This window comes from Anas acuta, chromosome 8 (genome assembly GCF_963932015.1).
Source record: "Anas acuta chromosome 8, bAnaAcu1.1, whole genome shotgun sequence".
Classification (NCBI taxonomy): domain Eukaryota; kingdom Metazoa; phylum Chordata; class Aves; order Anseriformes; family Anatidae; genus Anas; species Anas acuta.
In genome coordinates, this window is record NC_088986.1 from 19,577,660 (window position 1) to 19,593,467 (window position 15,808).

At 44.0% G+C, this 15,808-nt stretch overlaps 1 protein-coding gene across 4 annotated transcripts in view; it reads right to left on the reverse strand.

Moving 5' to 3' along the window:
• The window catches only part of NPL (N-acetylneuraminate pyruvate lyase), a 32,030-nt gene continuing 16,222 nt past the window's right edge, over positions 1-15,808 (reverse strand). Inside the window, exons 14-25 of one of the 4 annotated variants that reach the window (XM_068690425.1) lie at positions 14,728-14,858; positions 10,231-10,299; positions 8,808-8,881; positions 7,666-7,753; positions 6,838-6,895; positions 6,667-6,742; positions 5,058-5,150; positions 4,396-4,544; positions 4,198-4,244; positions 3,177-3,261; positions 2,310-2,349; positions 1-1,150 (exon numbers count right to left, since the gene is read on the reverse strand). In XM_068690425.1, the coding sequence (XP_068546526.1) occupies positions 999-1,150; positions 2,310-2,349; positions 3,177-3,261; positions 4,198-4,244; positions 4,396-4,544; positions 5,058-5,150; positions 6,667-6,742; positions 6,838-6,895; positions 7,666-7,753; positions 8,808-8,881; positions 10,231-10,299; positions 14,728-14,768 (972 nt within the window). In that variant the 5' untranslated portion in view covers positions 14,769-14,858 and the 3' untranslated portion in view covers positions 1-998. The other 3 variants (XM_068690426.1, XM_068690427.1, XM_068690428.1) reach the window with 3 other exon arrangements.

A 15,808-nucleotide genomic window follows, 5' to 3' on the forward strand; every position in this document is an offset into this window, starting at 1 on the left:
TGGCAATTCAACAGATTTTTTTTAATGCATTTCAGCACAGGTTCAGCACATGACCATAGTTCTTTACAGCTGATGTTTTAAAATAAGAGCGTTTTTCCATGCTACTTTCCCCTGACAAAGTAGATCAGTGCACTTTGCACTCACAGGCAAGAAGCAGGGATGTTCTGGTTGTCACACCGCAAGCTTGCAGCCAGCTGGGTGTCTCCAGGCACCCTCTGAGCACCCAGTTGCCCACACTGAGCTACCACAGGTCAGAGCAGGGTCTCCCCAGGCATCCCACCCACTGCCAGCTGCAAGCACTGGGCAGCCACCCCATAGCATCACCCCGTGCCTCCCAGCTGCGGCTGGGCAGCCAGAGGGAGAAGCAGGAGCAGCGTGGGGCCGAGGGACCCAAGGGGGCAGGGCCACTGGTATGCTGCGAGGAAAAGGCTGCAGTGGCACCCACTCATTAGAGAGCCAAAGGCTGTTAGAAAAGTCTTGTTTTAAATTGTGCGTTAAGTGAAGGTGTGCAAAGGCAATGAGAGGAGGCACAACTGGTGTCCCAGTGACTTTGTGACAAACAAGGAAACACCAGCCTGAGCAAGCAGATGTTTAAAAGAGCAGTGTTTAAAACAGAGTAGTGTTTAAAAACACACTAGTGCTGGAGACACTCAGCAAGGGAAGATAAAACATGGTCTAAGTGGAGGGAGGTGCAGACAGACCTTCCTCCTTCTGAGACAAAAGGAGTCAGGATCCCTCTGGAGAAACCTAGCTTTTTTTTTTTTTTTTTTTTTTTTTTTAAGACACCAGCTGGTCCTGGGCAGTGCAGAGCTCCACTACAGCAGAGCAGAGTTACACAAGAAGGCGACTACGCATGTGCCAGCTGTGCCCGGATGAGGCTCAGGCACGCTGCCAACTCCCTGAAAGAAATCACGGCCAAACCATCTCCTGGGGAATGTGCCGAGTGATGGTGAATCCCGGAAAAGGAGCCTCTACTTCCAGACCAACAGGGGATGAAGTCAGTCACTATTGGGCCACGCAATGCTATCCAGCTTGGCTTTGGCCTTGGCAATGAACTCCTCAGAGGCATTAACAAGTGGAAGCCGGGGAGGTCCCATGGGGATGCCAGAAACAAAAGTCATTACAGCTTTCGTCTGTGCAACACCAAAACCTGGGCAGATGAAAGCAACAATCAGGTCACTTACAGATCATTTCACTCAAACCAGTCTCTGTGTAGGTGTCAAAAAGCAGGAGCAGTGTGACCTGCCATCGTCCAGGCTTTAAGCGCTTCTTGGAAGTGAGAACAGTGCAAGAAGAGATGATCATGTTTGAAGGCAGGAAAGACATTGCAGTAAAAATTAGGCCTACTTATTACACTTATTTATTTAATATATTGATACTACTATTGTTTCCCTTCTACAGATAGAGAGGCAAAGTATTTTCTCAGATGTCCACTTTACTTTTTGCAACCCAACATTTTCAGCCATCCCTGATGCAACCTACAGAGTACTCACATAGAATAAAGCCTTGGGAGTGGCAACATCCTACTGGTGTGTGGCAGTGACACCAGGCACCTGCTTAAACCTCTACGGGAAACTTCAGGGGACATACCTGTCCATATCTCAAGTCTTATGCATCTCTGAGCACTTTCTCTGACTTTTAACCTGAAAGCTCAGCCAGATTCATCAGGGTTTATATACAATATGTGTAGCAAAAGCACGTCAGACCATTCTATTCATTACGTGAAACCCATGAAACATCCCAGTCTCCCTCCGATACTCTGGCTTGGTTGCTTTAAATTGCTTTTTACATTACCACTTGGTTTTGTTTTTAAAAATCATTAAATTTCAGAATACTTTGGCCTTATCCTGGAACAGGATTAATCTTTAATTACAGCAAGGAAGGAGAGACAAGCATCAGAGCTGTGTTATTCTACTTGGGCATCACAATCTCAGAAAAATGGCTCTCCAGAAATTATATTAAAATGGGCTTTTGGAGGCAGAAAAAGAAAAACAAACAAACAACAACAACAAAACACAGAAATAGGATAAGAAAAAAGGAAAATCATAGAGAGAATCACAGAGAGTCACAGCTTTGAACCTCTTTTTGCAGCAGAAGGAAGGAAGTGAGAGTGGGTTCTCTCAGGGATGCTTGGTCAGCTCCCTTTGAGCTCCCAGCTGCTATCAACTCAGGAAACTGCATAAGCAACAGTTTCTCATTGTGAAATCTTTCAGGAAGGAAATTCTGAGGGTACAGCAACAGGAGAACTTCTGGAGCATTGAGTTTGCATTTTAAGATATAGGAAGGGACAAGGGTAGTGTATAACTTACCTAGTTTGATGACAAAGTTGAGAAATTCCCCAATGAGAAACTAGAATAGACAAACAGCAGCTTATTCACCTCTTCACATTTTAAGATGTAAAAGCACCTAGAGCTGTTATGTTATTTACATACATGCAATTGGTGCACAGTTTTAAGAAAAGCCCTTGGCCACCTAGCCAGTCTGTGTGAAATACTAACTCTACTCCAGTGGAACAGGGAAGGTAGGGGTGGCTATTAGAAAGCCATCAGTCTCAGTCTCTTTACTAATGCTCAGGCTGTCTCTTGCTGCAAGCAGTCTGAGAACACTGGCAAGTCTCACATCAGGCTCTAAAGATTTTAAATCTGAATAGATCAGATGTCCTTTAGATGTTCATCTTGCAGTCATTTCTGTTTTAAGGCAAAAGAAGGATGCATCAAATGTCCCAACAGGACATTAAAATGCTGAGTATAATTTGTATACTGATTGCTCAGAACTCCTCAAAAACCTTCAAGGAGCCCAAGACCAGGAGGGGTCAGAGCTGAGCTGATTTCAGAAGGCTTTCTGCATTACCTCAAGTAAACTATCACCGGAATATTCCTAGCCAAGGGGCTTGGCCACTGTGGACTTGTTCAAGGAAAAAGGCCAGGCCATTGCCCGCTCTGCATAGATGAGATCTAAGTGTTGAAGGATAAATAAAGAAGTCTTGGTTAGAAGTACGTCAGTAAAGACTGGTCAAAATGCAAGGAGAGTGAATAATAAGCAGAGGGTTGGAACTAAAAGAAATTTACTCTAATAAAGATATCTCAGTGTATGGGTGACAAAACCACATAGAAAAAAACACTCCCAGCACAGTTAAAGTAGAAAGAAGCCTAGGGGGGACAGCAAAAATACTGTACCTGATACTTTTGTGCTAATGCAAGGTCTGGCTTTGCAAAAGCTTGCAACATCAGCTCGGTTTTTCTACCCAAATAGTTGTATGTGCTGCCAAAGACAAACAAACAAACAAGCCAATCAGTAAATGCAAAGGGGGAGCTTAGAACCACTGAAACAAAGTAGCCGTAAGTATTGCCTGTTGACATTATCAGAATGCCATTGTTACCTTCCTGCAGTTTATGAATGGTTAAAAGTCAAGCATCAGAAGTATGCAGGCCCTATGGAAGAGTTTATGAGATCAGATTTCTCTCCCCATTTCTTTCCAAACAGGATTATTTTTCAAACTTACAAATAAAAAGGAATAATTGGACAATACTGAAGTTCAGCATGCTAACTGTACTAAGTTCAGAATACAAACTTCCCAGTTATTTGTTCTTTTAATGGATCATCTACTAAAAGCTAAGGTGGCATACAGAAATTCATTTAAGCAACCTCACAGCCTAGTACAAGGGGCAGAATTCAAACTAGAAAAACTCAGCAAGCATTGTTGCAGAGTCCATTTCCTCACAGACTTCTCATGTGAACTAAAGTAAATCATTTTTACCTTTCTGGGTTTTGGTTCCTTATCCATATAATGAAGATAAAAGCAATTTCCTACTTTGAAAAGTTGCCATGAGCATAAAGAAATATGCTGAAACCTAAGGGTAGACTTAGTAGCATGGTTTAGTGGTGGACTTGAGTACTAGGTTAAAGGTTGGACAAGATGAGAGATCTTTTCCCACCTGAATGATTCCATGATTCTGTGGTCAGCTCACAGACTGCAGCAAGAACCATCTAAACTAACGAACTCTGAGGTCCCAGATGATAGTCAAGCATCATTAGCACTGGAGCTCGCTTGTCTGTCTGTTCTGTACCATGCAGCTTTACCCTAGAGAATCCCCCAGCACCGTGACGGAGGACAGTCACAGAAGCACCGTGCAGACAGTGGAAGATACACCAGTAAGGTGTGTGTGGGAGGGGGACGGGAGTCCAAGCCGTACTGACCTTCCAACTGCTCCGTTTACCCCTACTGCCAGTGCACCCAACAGTTGCTAGTTTGGCATGTGGGGAGAAAGAGAACATTTTTACTTCATTTAACAAAAGGAAGAGGGGAAAAAAAAAGGGGGGGGGGGGGGGAAGCATAGCAAAACTAGCTGGCACTGAATGTCCAGGATTATTTTTTTCCTCAAGGGAGCCTCTTACCTCATCCACCCCATAGAGAAATGCAAACTGTTCGCTCCCATTCTTGTTTATACACTGTGCAAGGTCCAAGAGGTCTGTGTCGCTAAACTTCACACCCTGGAAGGTGGGGATCTGCTCTCTTATTCCATCCAGCAACTCTTCAACACGAACTGTGCACAACAGCAACCTCACATGAAGAAACACATCCATGCTCTGGGAGATTTCCCTGTTTCCTCCCCAAGTGGTAGACTTAATATTTACAAGTTAATCACTTTTGGCCTAAGCTTGGTAAACTACATAGTTCTAAACTGACCCATCAGACAACTTCAGTGTCATTACTTCCCAAAGTTACAACAAAGGCATTTTCTCTGAAACATTCCTTTTGCCAGATTAGAAATAAAAACCATGGATAAGTGAAAACTGAGCAACGAACTGGCAACAAAGAATAAATATAAATTCATATGCCCAGAAACACCTCATAACCTGGTGCCTAGGGCAAACAACTTATGATCTGTATTCTATTCCTTATTCCTCTGCTAAGTATTTTGGGGAAGGATTCTAAGCAGAAGCCCTGTACTGCTGGTAGGCCAGTCACACCAGCTACTAGGGTTTCTCAGGAAACCTTAGGGTTTCTCAGGAAACACGTCTAGGGGCTCAGGAAGAGCTGACTAAGAAGTACTTACTCTTTACACCCGTCAGAGGAGGAATGTGATAGTAATAAAATGGAACCCCAGGGGCTTCAGATGCAACTTTCTGTAAGAAAGCAACCAGTTCATCTGGAAGAAAACAACCAAGTATCCCCGTAAGACAAGGAGACCAGCCGCAGTGACAGAGTTCAGATGCACAGCAGACAGGGTCTGGGGATAGGCCATCCACAGTTTGCATACCCTGTACAGCCAATAATATAAAAACCTGCACACATCACAAAAATCAACTGCAACAGAGGTCAGTGGAAGACCCTAGAGAAGGCAAAGGTATTTATTGCAAACCAAACTGATTTCAGTAACTCACACTCATTCTCTTACAGAAATACATACCCTCACACATCCAACCTCAGGACCAAGTGGTCTCTCCCACCTGTGCACAACACAGAGGACAAGGGATGAAGTTCACATCCACCTCACTGGGGTTCTGCTCAATTGGTGATAGCAAACAGGTCCCTCAACAACTTTTTTTGCACCATTTTAGGAATCAGAGAGTCATTACAGTTTATATTCTTCCCAAGAATCTTTTTACTGCATCATACATAAATCTTAGACAATCTTTGCATTGGCACAGAAGGAAGAATAATGTCAAAGAGCCATGTGCTGAAACCTTGCTGTCATCCTACTACAATCACAGCAAAGACCTTCAGCTAATGTTTGTGCTGTTCCTCTGTGCTTACCAGTTTGATTGCCAGTGACTGTGTCCTTGGCTATCAATTCCTGCCATTCTGGCAATCTACTCCTGTTTCTTCTGGTGCTTTCATATAAACAATTCCAATCATAATCAGTTCACACAAAATTTAACATTTCTATTACAAATCTTCACATCATGTGGTTCTTTTACATTATGGTCATCATGTTGAAAGCAAAACTACTCAATTTGTAAGTTTTGAGGTAACCTTACGTGCACAGAACCAAGAGATGGATGACCCTGCTTGGGCAGAGGTATGCCACAAAGTCACAACCATCACCTCAATAACAAGGGACGCTGCTGTATCAACAGCTTATTGAGTTGGTCAGTGTCCACCAAGGGTCAGCACAGAACTGACTGCATTCTAGAGCAGCCCAGATCAACCACAAACTCAGTGCTCTCTGTTCAGAAGACAGGGTAGTTAACTACTCTTTCAATGAGCAACTCCTCATTTCACAACATTCTAACAAGATGTATCCCAAATGGCACCCATCACACTTTTTATTGTGAGACTTCTGGAAGACCATCCTTGAAAAAAACATTCTCCTTTTAGGTTTTGTTATCTCTTGATGCCAGACACGGCACAGGTGTACAAACATTACCACCAGAATAGTTTCCAAAGGAAGAGAGCACATGCAAGAGCTATGATAAAGGATTATTGCACTGTTGAAACACCCACCCGTTCAGAATATCCTTCAAGATGTGGAATTTGGAAATCTTGCAAGCAGCTGGAAACTCTTCTATTTCCAAGAGGAAAGCCACGCTTCCTCCACAAGGAGCAGTATTATCATCAGTGGTCCTCAGAGTTCTTGAGCTCTCTTTTACCACAAAATACTGCTAGTGGCTTGAAGGCAATAGAATAGGGTCTCAGGAGGTCTGGCAATCACATCTACTCACCTTTGTTTGTGGGTTTGAAGAAGAAGGGGGCTATTACAGCAATACCACTAGCACCTATGGCTGCTGCGTGTCTTGCCTACGAAAGAGAGAACAGAAAAATACCTGAAGGTACATCTGCTTTTTTTTTATTTATTACACACATAGTGAAAAGGAATCGTATTATATACGCACCAGGTCTTGGGACTCTGGTAGACTTAGTGCTCCCACATGAATGATCACATGATCTAGTCTGCACAAGAACAAATTCAGAAGGTTTTAGTGATGGTGAAGAATACCAGTCTGCCTAAATGAATCAGTTCAGACCAGGAAGCCACAGAACAAGAACTTCACTGGGCTGAATTAAAAGACAGCCTGTCTGATCCTGCCAAGAGCATTTTCCAGGTTCCAGCCCATCAGTCCTGTTTCTGTGTTTCACCTTTAGATCCATACAGACCGTAAGCCTTCACATCAGTTTATTACTGCTCACTATCTCCCTCCTACTCCAAAACACCCCCTTCTCTCCACATCTTCTGACAGCAACTAAGGAGAAGGCAGAGGCAAGTGATAGAAGACTACAAAAGGTGCAGGAGACAGAGAAGAGACTTGCACTTACACACATGGCTGAAGATATAGGTTGAATTCCTTCTTTTGCCACTAACTTTGCATACTTTACACCACAGCTTCCCCCATACCAAATAATTTAATGAGTATATTAAAAGGTTAAGAAATGCTCACAGGGCTTTAAATAGCCCTTTCTTTCCCTCCATCCTTCAGTGTACCGAAGAGGAGCACACTTACAAGCTCCCCAAGGAGTAGGAATGGATACCAGCTAACTGGCAGTGACAAAAAAGCAAGCTTCTCTGAAAAAGGAGCTGGGGAATAAAGCCCAACAACAAAATACTCAAAGAAAAAAAAAAAAGCTATCATCAAATGTGTTTTTTTTTCCTGGCTATACATGTCTTAGGCAATCCTATATAATAACATGAAATTTAAAATTCCCATTTCCTCTCAGCTACTCACTTGTCTTTTCCTTGGCGCACCCATTCTTCTGCCAGCTGCTTTCTCTCCTGGATGCTAAGGGACAGGCCTTCTCCTGTGGTGCCATTCACTGTTTCAACACAATACAACACAGCTGCCGAGGCTTGGCCTACAGGCATTGCTTTTCCTGAAGGCAAGTACTGACAATTTTGATGAAATTAAGCAGAATTATATTTCCTCCAACTCATTTTAAGATAACAGTGGTCTGCACCAGCATCTGCAAGGGGATTACAGTGTTATCACCGCTAAATGCCAGCATCCAAAACCTGGGTATTTCAGCTGCTGAAACTCTTAAACCTTCTTCCCCCAGCAATGAGACAAACGCATGAAGGGACAAGCAGCTAGCCAGGTAGAGGGACTTTCATTCCTCCATGCCCAGGAAAAGGTCTGACATTTGGTGAGTGAAACCATGTATCTGAGGCTAAAGCACCTCTTGAAAAGAAGGAAATGTCAGTATGCTCAGTCACAAAACAACAGATTAAACAAACAGCTGAAGTTACTAGCATGCTCCATTTTTCATTCTGCCACTCTTAACTGAAATTTCGAACAGAATTCTCAGCACTGGCTTCAGCTTAGTAAAGTGCACAAGGCTGTGAACAAATGTGGTTTAGCAAATGCTGTATTATCCATCCAGACACCCCTAAGCCCTGGCAGCAGCCTCTTAGATGGAGGCAGAAGAGAAGGATGAGAGCAGTGACCGCTCCAGTATCACCCAATGCATTGGAGGGCTCCTAGAGAAGCTCACGTGGCTTTGATGAGCCCATAGGATTCTCTGCAATGCTGAGTGGATGTTATTTAAGTCAGATGATTATGTCCTGCTTGGTCAACGGGAAGTATCATTCAATTAAGTCTTGTCTGCCAGCACAGCATTATCCATTCATTGCTTCATCCAGTTACTGTATGAAGGCAACGCTTATTTCGCCCCGCACAGAAATGGTGTGCAGGCAAAAGATCTCTTAAGTATTGCTTACACCCTTTCCACTGATGAATATAATTATCACTGAGGATCCCACATCCACAGTCCCTCCCATTACAGCTCTTATCAGGCAAGATATCATAGGTTTGCTATCCAGGCAAAAGGAACATAACACAGTTTCTGTGGGAAAACAAAACAAAAAACTTACCAAAGATGTTCTTCACATTCTGCTCCCTTACCAGATAATCCACATATTGGCAAATCACTGAAAGATTGATTTGTCTGAAATGAAAGGAACCGCAGCAACCTTAGGAGCCTTAGCAACTCTAAGTCTCTATTTACAGAAATTTTAAACTTAGAGATAAAGTAACCAAAAATAAAGACATGTATTTCTGATGTCTTGGATTTGTACACACACAAATACCCCAAGGTATGACACCTTCAGCACATGCTACATTCCACAAGAAATTAGGCAGACTCAAACCTTTTGGACTGTTAGGGGAACCAAGAGTTCCTTGAGACCACAAATGCATTTGTTCACATGCTGGCAAACAGTTAAACTATACTTGTAACTGCTGGACACAGACTGTGTAATGGTGTCTGTTGCATGTGACTTTGACCTCTCTCTCTCTCATTAAAGAATGAGGGAAGCAACAGACTTCCCTGACAAACAATGGAAACTGAATTCTAGATTTATCTTCTCTCCAGAGCAAATTTATTTTGTTTATCAGTGTGTAACATTCCTTTGCTGTTTCCATACGTTTCCACTCTCCACATACCATGTTGCAATAAATTCAAGAAGTAAGAACAAATGAAATCAGAATCAAGTTTCCTTTAAATTAAGAAATTAAGCAGTGACTGTGATGCAAATGAGTTCCCTTACTGCGATAGTACTCTGCTTTACAGTATTTTTCAAACTAAAGGCTTATATTCAGAAGAATGTATTAGCAACTCTCAACCTTGTCCTTCAGAAACACATGTGGATCTTGACAAATCTGAGAAGCTCAGGGTCCTTTCCTGATTCCAAACAAGTCTGTCTTGCAACATCAAAATACAGGAATGATGCATCTGTTTATCATCATTTCTTTGAGAAAGGCAGAATTTCAGCTCTTGATTTGACGTTATTTTTGGAACTGTGCAATCCCTGCAATATTTTCTTCCGGTTTAAACTAATTCTGTGCACACATGTATAAACAAAAATTTGCACGAGATAGCCAGGGGTAAGAAACGGGTATACAGGCATTGGATTTAAACAGTCATTGCCCAGTTCACAAGAGCTCTTCTAATCAGGACTGTGATTTGCCTTAACAAGTTTGAAAGTACTCTATTCATATGACCTTACTGTGATTTAATTTGCATCTACCAAAACAATAGAAAAGCAGGTGAAAGACTGATCCAAACTCTCCAAACCCTGACCTACAGCACTTGCTGGGGAACAGGAGGACACAGGGGCTAGGGGAACCTGGAGAACAGTTTCTCACCTAGATGTTTCCTCCCTCATCAGAGACCTGACTTAGAAACAAACCAGATCTGGTCTGTTCCCAGTAGGAAAGGAGGAGAGCGGTGGTTTAAGGAATAGTTGCCAGAGCAGTTTGACAACGCTCCATGCCATGGTGCGAGGTAAGGCTTACCCATCGGGAGTCATGGGAGTGATGGTAGCTGCCACGAGACCCTCCAGCTTCTTTCCGGGTGTCATTGAGCTGTTGGGAAAGGAAGAGAGAAAAGTGATTCCCACCTTTAAGCTTTGTTTCAGCTCACTGCAGTTCACAACAAAACCGGACAGGCAAAGTTCAGAAAAAGTGGACTTTGCGAGGGCATTATTTTGGGCTGAGAACGGCACTTGGAGACCATTTTGACAGCTTGCTGCGGGCAGCACCATCCCGGGAAAGGAACGGGCTCGGTACGCGCTGCAGCAATGCAGCGGGGCGGGCTGAGCGCCGAGCGGGGACCGCGCCCAGGCCGCCCCCAGACCCCCCCAGCTGCCCCCGGCTCCCTTCCCCTCCTCTCCCCTCACCTCCCCGGCGGCTCGGCGGCGGCAGTGGGGGGGCCCCGCTCCGCCTCACCCCGCCCCGCCGCGGGGCCGGGCCTGCCGGCGTGAGGCGGAGGCCGCGGGCTGCCCCTCGCACTGAGGCGTGGAGGGGACTCGGGGCGAATTTCTCGTGAAATAGCAAAGTGCAATCGCCTGGCATGCAGCGGGGGGCTGCGCTTGGGTCATACCAGCCCTTGGGTCAACCATGAGCCAGCAGCGTGCCCGGGTGGCCAAGAGGGCCGAGTGGCTTGTATCAGGAGCAGCGTGGCCAGCAGGGTCGGGAAGCGAGTGCCCCTCTGTGCAGTGAGCCCGCACCTCCAGCCCTGTGCGCGGTTTTGAGCCCCTCTCTACCAGAAGGACAAAAAACAGGAGTCGGAAGGACTGAGGGAACCGGGGCTGCTCACTCTGGAGCAGAAGTGACCGAGGGATGACCGCATCGTGCCCTGCATCTCCCTGACAGGAGGCTGCAGTGAGGAGGGTGTTGGTCTCTCCTTGTGCCAAGGCTTAGATTAGATGTGGGGAAGAACTTCACAGCAGGGGTGCTTAAGCACTTAACAGGCTGCTCAGGGCAGTGGTGCAGTCACTTACCCTGGACTTACTTAGGAGACGTGGATGTATCACTTGGTGACATGGTTTAACGGTGGCCTTGGCAGCATTAGTTGATGGTTGGACTCGATGATCTTATGGGTCTTCTCCAACCTAAATAATTCCATGAGTTATGGCACTGAACAAACAAGCAGAAGACAATGGCTAATGGGCTGCTAAAACCGCTGCCCACATGCAGCCCATGTGGCTTTTGTTTTCTTCTCCCACGTGTGGTTTTGCCAGATGTGTAGCACAGGCAGCGCAGTCTGGGCCCCATGGAGAAATGAAGCTCCTGAACAGCACAACTCTCCCCATCCTTCCTGGGGAAAATCAGCTGCATTTTCTACACCTGTTCCTCATCCCTAAAGCAGGTGCAGGGAGACATTCTGCCTTCAGCATGCACTTCCAGATCTTTCATTATAACACTTTTTCTGACTATCTAGTATCTACAAAAACAATCCCCTGTTGTTGTGTGCTCTGGGAGCACATTTTTCATGTAGTCACATAATAATCTCAGAGGTTGGGATTCTGGTATTCCTCCTCCATTCCAAAATATGCACGCTGTGGGCTATTCACACTGTGATCACTTTCTCTGGGATTTGGCTTCACTAGCAGGTTCTCACAAAGCACATGTATTTTTCCTTTCTTTGAGGCTCTGAGAAGAGCCTGTCTCATTCTTTGAGACATCCCCTCTTCTCTGTGCTCTTTCCATCCATATGGGTAATGTGGAATCTCTTTCTCCAAATTGAACCATCCCAGCTCCATCAGCCTCTCCTTGTAATAGATTCTCCAACTCCATAACCATCTTCAAGGCTCTTCAGGGGATTCGCTCTAATAAGTCCATGTACTCCATGCAACAGGGAAGCCCAGCATCAGCTGTGTCTCTCTGGTGCTGACCAGAGGGGAAGGATTGCCACCCCCTCAACCTGCTGGCAAAGCACTGCCTTAACGCAGAGCAGGATACTGCTAACTCATGTTCAGCTTCCCACCAGGATCCCCAGGTCCTCTCCTGCCAAGCTGCTTTCCACCTGGTGAGCCCCCAGCAAGCACTTGGTTGAACTCCATGAGGTTCCTGTCAGCCCAGGTCTCCAGCCTGCCCAGGTCCCTCCGGATGCCCACACAGCCGCCTGGTCTGCCAACCTCTCTTCCCAGCTTTATGTTTTCATCTGCAGACTTGTTGAGGGTGTTCTCTTACCCATCATCTGGGTCACTACTGAAGAGCTTAAGCTGTATTTGCCCCAGAACAGTATCTGTAGGGAGGTTCAGAGGCAGTTCAGTGCTGCATAGAGACACTTAGAGGAAGTTTTGAAGATTTTTTGAGTATATTAACAGAATTTTAGAGCTACTTAGTGCTGCTGGCAAAACCTGGCCACATAAGCCCAATGCATTGACAGCATATGAAAGTTTTATAATGGGTTGAAGTGGATTTGATTCTTCGGAGGCCTGATGAATACACAAGAGACTTATGGGAAATTAAATTAGTATGTATTTGTCCTGCTAATATAAGCATGCTGCCAGTAACCGTTGGGGCGCAAGTTAGATGGAGCTATCCCCCTTGGCGTCCAGCATGTGTGCACAGCACTGTATAAACATACCTGCTTTGTAACTATTTCAAGATTATGAAGTCTGTTTTCCACAAGTCAGATTAGACCTGCTTAGAACAGTTTGTAGGAGTTACAGATTGGTCTAAAGGGATTTTAGAGCTGCGTAAGAGTTTAGAATTGCATAGTAGAAATTTAAAGATATTTTAGAAGTATTTAGAGGTATATTACTGCTGCTTACAGCAAGACACAGGAGCTTTAGTTTAGAGGAGCTCTGATGGTTTTAGAAGAGGCACAGGAGTTTTCAGTTGTTTAGAGTACTTAACAGGAGTTTCTGCATGCTTTACAAGACATTAGAAACATCGAATGGTTTGGGTTGGAAGGGACCTTAAAGCTAGTCCAACCCCTCACCATGTCAGGGATCTTTCACTAGATAGGTTTAGAGCTGCTAACAGGTTTTAGATGTGTTAGATCAGTTCAGACAGGCTTGGAGCTTCTCCGTACTCATCAGCATGACCGAGTTTTAAAGGATCAAAGAGAGGTTTTAGCATGGTTTCTCTAAAAAACAGTTTCAAAACTGTGGAAGAGTTTTAGAGCAGTTGCATAGAGATAGAGAGGGTTTTGAGACCTATTTTGTGGTACATTAGTATTGTTCAAAGCAGTGTAAAGGAGCTTAGATGAGAGTAGTGCTCTTTTCAGAGTGGTAAAGTAGAGCTTTTGGAGTTTACAGCTGCTCACCCTTGTTTATAGCTGATTCTGGAACTGTGTAAAGAAGTCCAGACTGGTTTAGAGGTGCTCTAGAGTATTTTAGAACCGGTTAAATGATTTTTAAAAGTTGGCTGTAGCAATTAAGGGCTGTAATACAGCTCTTTAAGAGCCTGTGTTGCATAGCTCTCTAGTGCTATTTCAGAGGGGTTTAGAGCACATCAAAGCATCTCCAAGCAGTTTTAAAGGTTTTTGGTGGAGTTGTAGAGTCCCAAATGAAATTCAGAGGTTTTCAGATCAATATAGAGGAATTCTAGATAAGATCAGATGAACCTGAAAGCTCCTTGGAGCATGTTTAGGAGGATGTTGGTGCAGTTCAGAGGACCACAGCACTCTTTAAGGGGATATTACAGTTCCTCAGAACCTCTTAGAGTGCTTTTGAGGAGTTTTAGAAGAACTTGAGGAGGTTTTGAGATCTTTAGAGCTGTTTACAAGAACTTTTAAGGCATCTTAAAGGTGGTAATAAATTTTTTGAGATATTTAGAACTATTTAGTGGCTGTTTATAGCTGATTAGAAGAGTTTTAGAGTGGTTTAGAGGCCATTTAGAGTTGTGTAAATTACATCTGTTTTGAAGCAATGGCCTCACTGCAGCAATATGGAGGTCCTCACCACTCCTCAGAGCTGATTAGAGGACTTTTAGAGCAATTTAGAAGTGATATATACTGGTTTAGAGCTGCCTAAAGTCTTACAGTAGTCTTACAGTAGTTTAGAGACGTTTTGAGAAATTTTGGAGTTGCCCTAGCCCATTACCTCCCCAGTTCAGAGCTGAGATCTGTCAGCCCAGAGCCCAGCCCAGGGCTGGGACTGTCTTCCTGCATCTTTCATAGCCACGATGACTGTTTCAGACACCCCACACTGCCTCTGTCCCTCTTTCCCAGCCCTTGGGTGCAGGTTTGGTATTTCAGGGCAGCCTTTGCTTATCTCAGAAGGAATGTAATTAAGAAAATGATGGTAAAGACTGTAAGGCTCGCAGATATTTACACTGATAAAGCCCCTTGTAATTACCAGAAGACAAGAACGTGCTTTAGCCCAAGCTGGTGTGCAAGTTATTTCACAGTGGTTAGAAGGGAAGCATGGGTTCAGTTCAGCAGCACTATACTATACAGTGGATAATTACTAAACCTCCTCCAGGCACCAGCAAATAACCACCTGCACAGAATGAGAATTCTCCCTGAAAATGCAAGAGTTGCACTAGGCTGAAACTCACACCCATGCTTTACTTTTCTCTGTCATGTAAAATCCTGCCATCCCAATGCACCAGTTCAGGGTCCACTACAGAGCAATCAGCAGTGCCAGTGACATGTATGGGAATACAGCGTCCTGCGGATGATCCTTCCCCTGAAGGAAAGAAGAAAGGAGTTTACTGTGGCCATTTAAAATACTTCCTCTCCTTTATACTCATCTTAAGTGTGTGTTTAATGTCTTTTTTTTTTTTTTTTTAATATCTAAAAACAAGTTTAGAAAGATTTAAATGGCTGTGGAAATTTATATTCAGGAAAATATAAATTCAGGGGAGAACGCAAAATTTGCACTGTAAATTTTGGGAAAAGCAGAAGAAAGGTTTAGGCTGGCTGCAGCTGCAGCGTGCTGTGCAACGACCGGAAAAGTGTTTCCCCAGTTGCCACAGAAATAAGCAGGAAAGTGTTAGCGGTGCCAAAACTCAGAGGATAAGGACACCACCAACAAAAATCAATTGATATTTTTCCAAACCAATTAGAGGAATAAAAGCATGGTTTTATAGATTTAAGCATTTTTTCTCTATGGGAAATAAACAAACATTAATGTCAAAAGCTTATCTAAATTACCACATAAGGTAATTTCAAGTAGGGAATTTATAAACACCAGAGGTTTTGTGCCAAGAGGCTAAACTTGCCATGTGCCAACATAGCTGATTGACATGCCCATCAAAAGTGCTCCATTATTCAAATCACTGCTTCGCTAAGGCTGGTTAACTACTAAAGCCAAAGGTCCTCTAAGTTTCCTCTGGAGTCTGTTAGGTTGGGGTATGGCTTTTGTTGTCGTTGCTCTGCTAACATTTCCCACGTTTGCAACGCTAACTACAATTTACCACCCCTGTCCTTTACTTTTACTTTGCCCACACCACAATTCTGTACACCTACACAGTCCTGACATCTGCATTTTCCCATTTCTTAAGCTATCAAGTCTGCAGTTTTGTTTGGGCATAATTAAAAAAGAGGTTTGCTTCCATTTGTCTTTGAAGTAAATAAATGTATCTGGATACCATTTTCCTTTAAAGATGATACACTTACTCAAGTCTATTTTTAGAA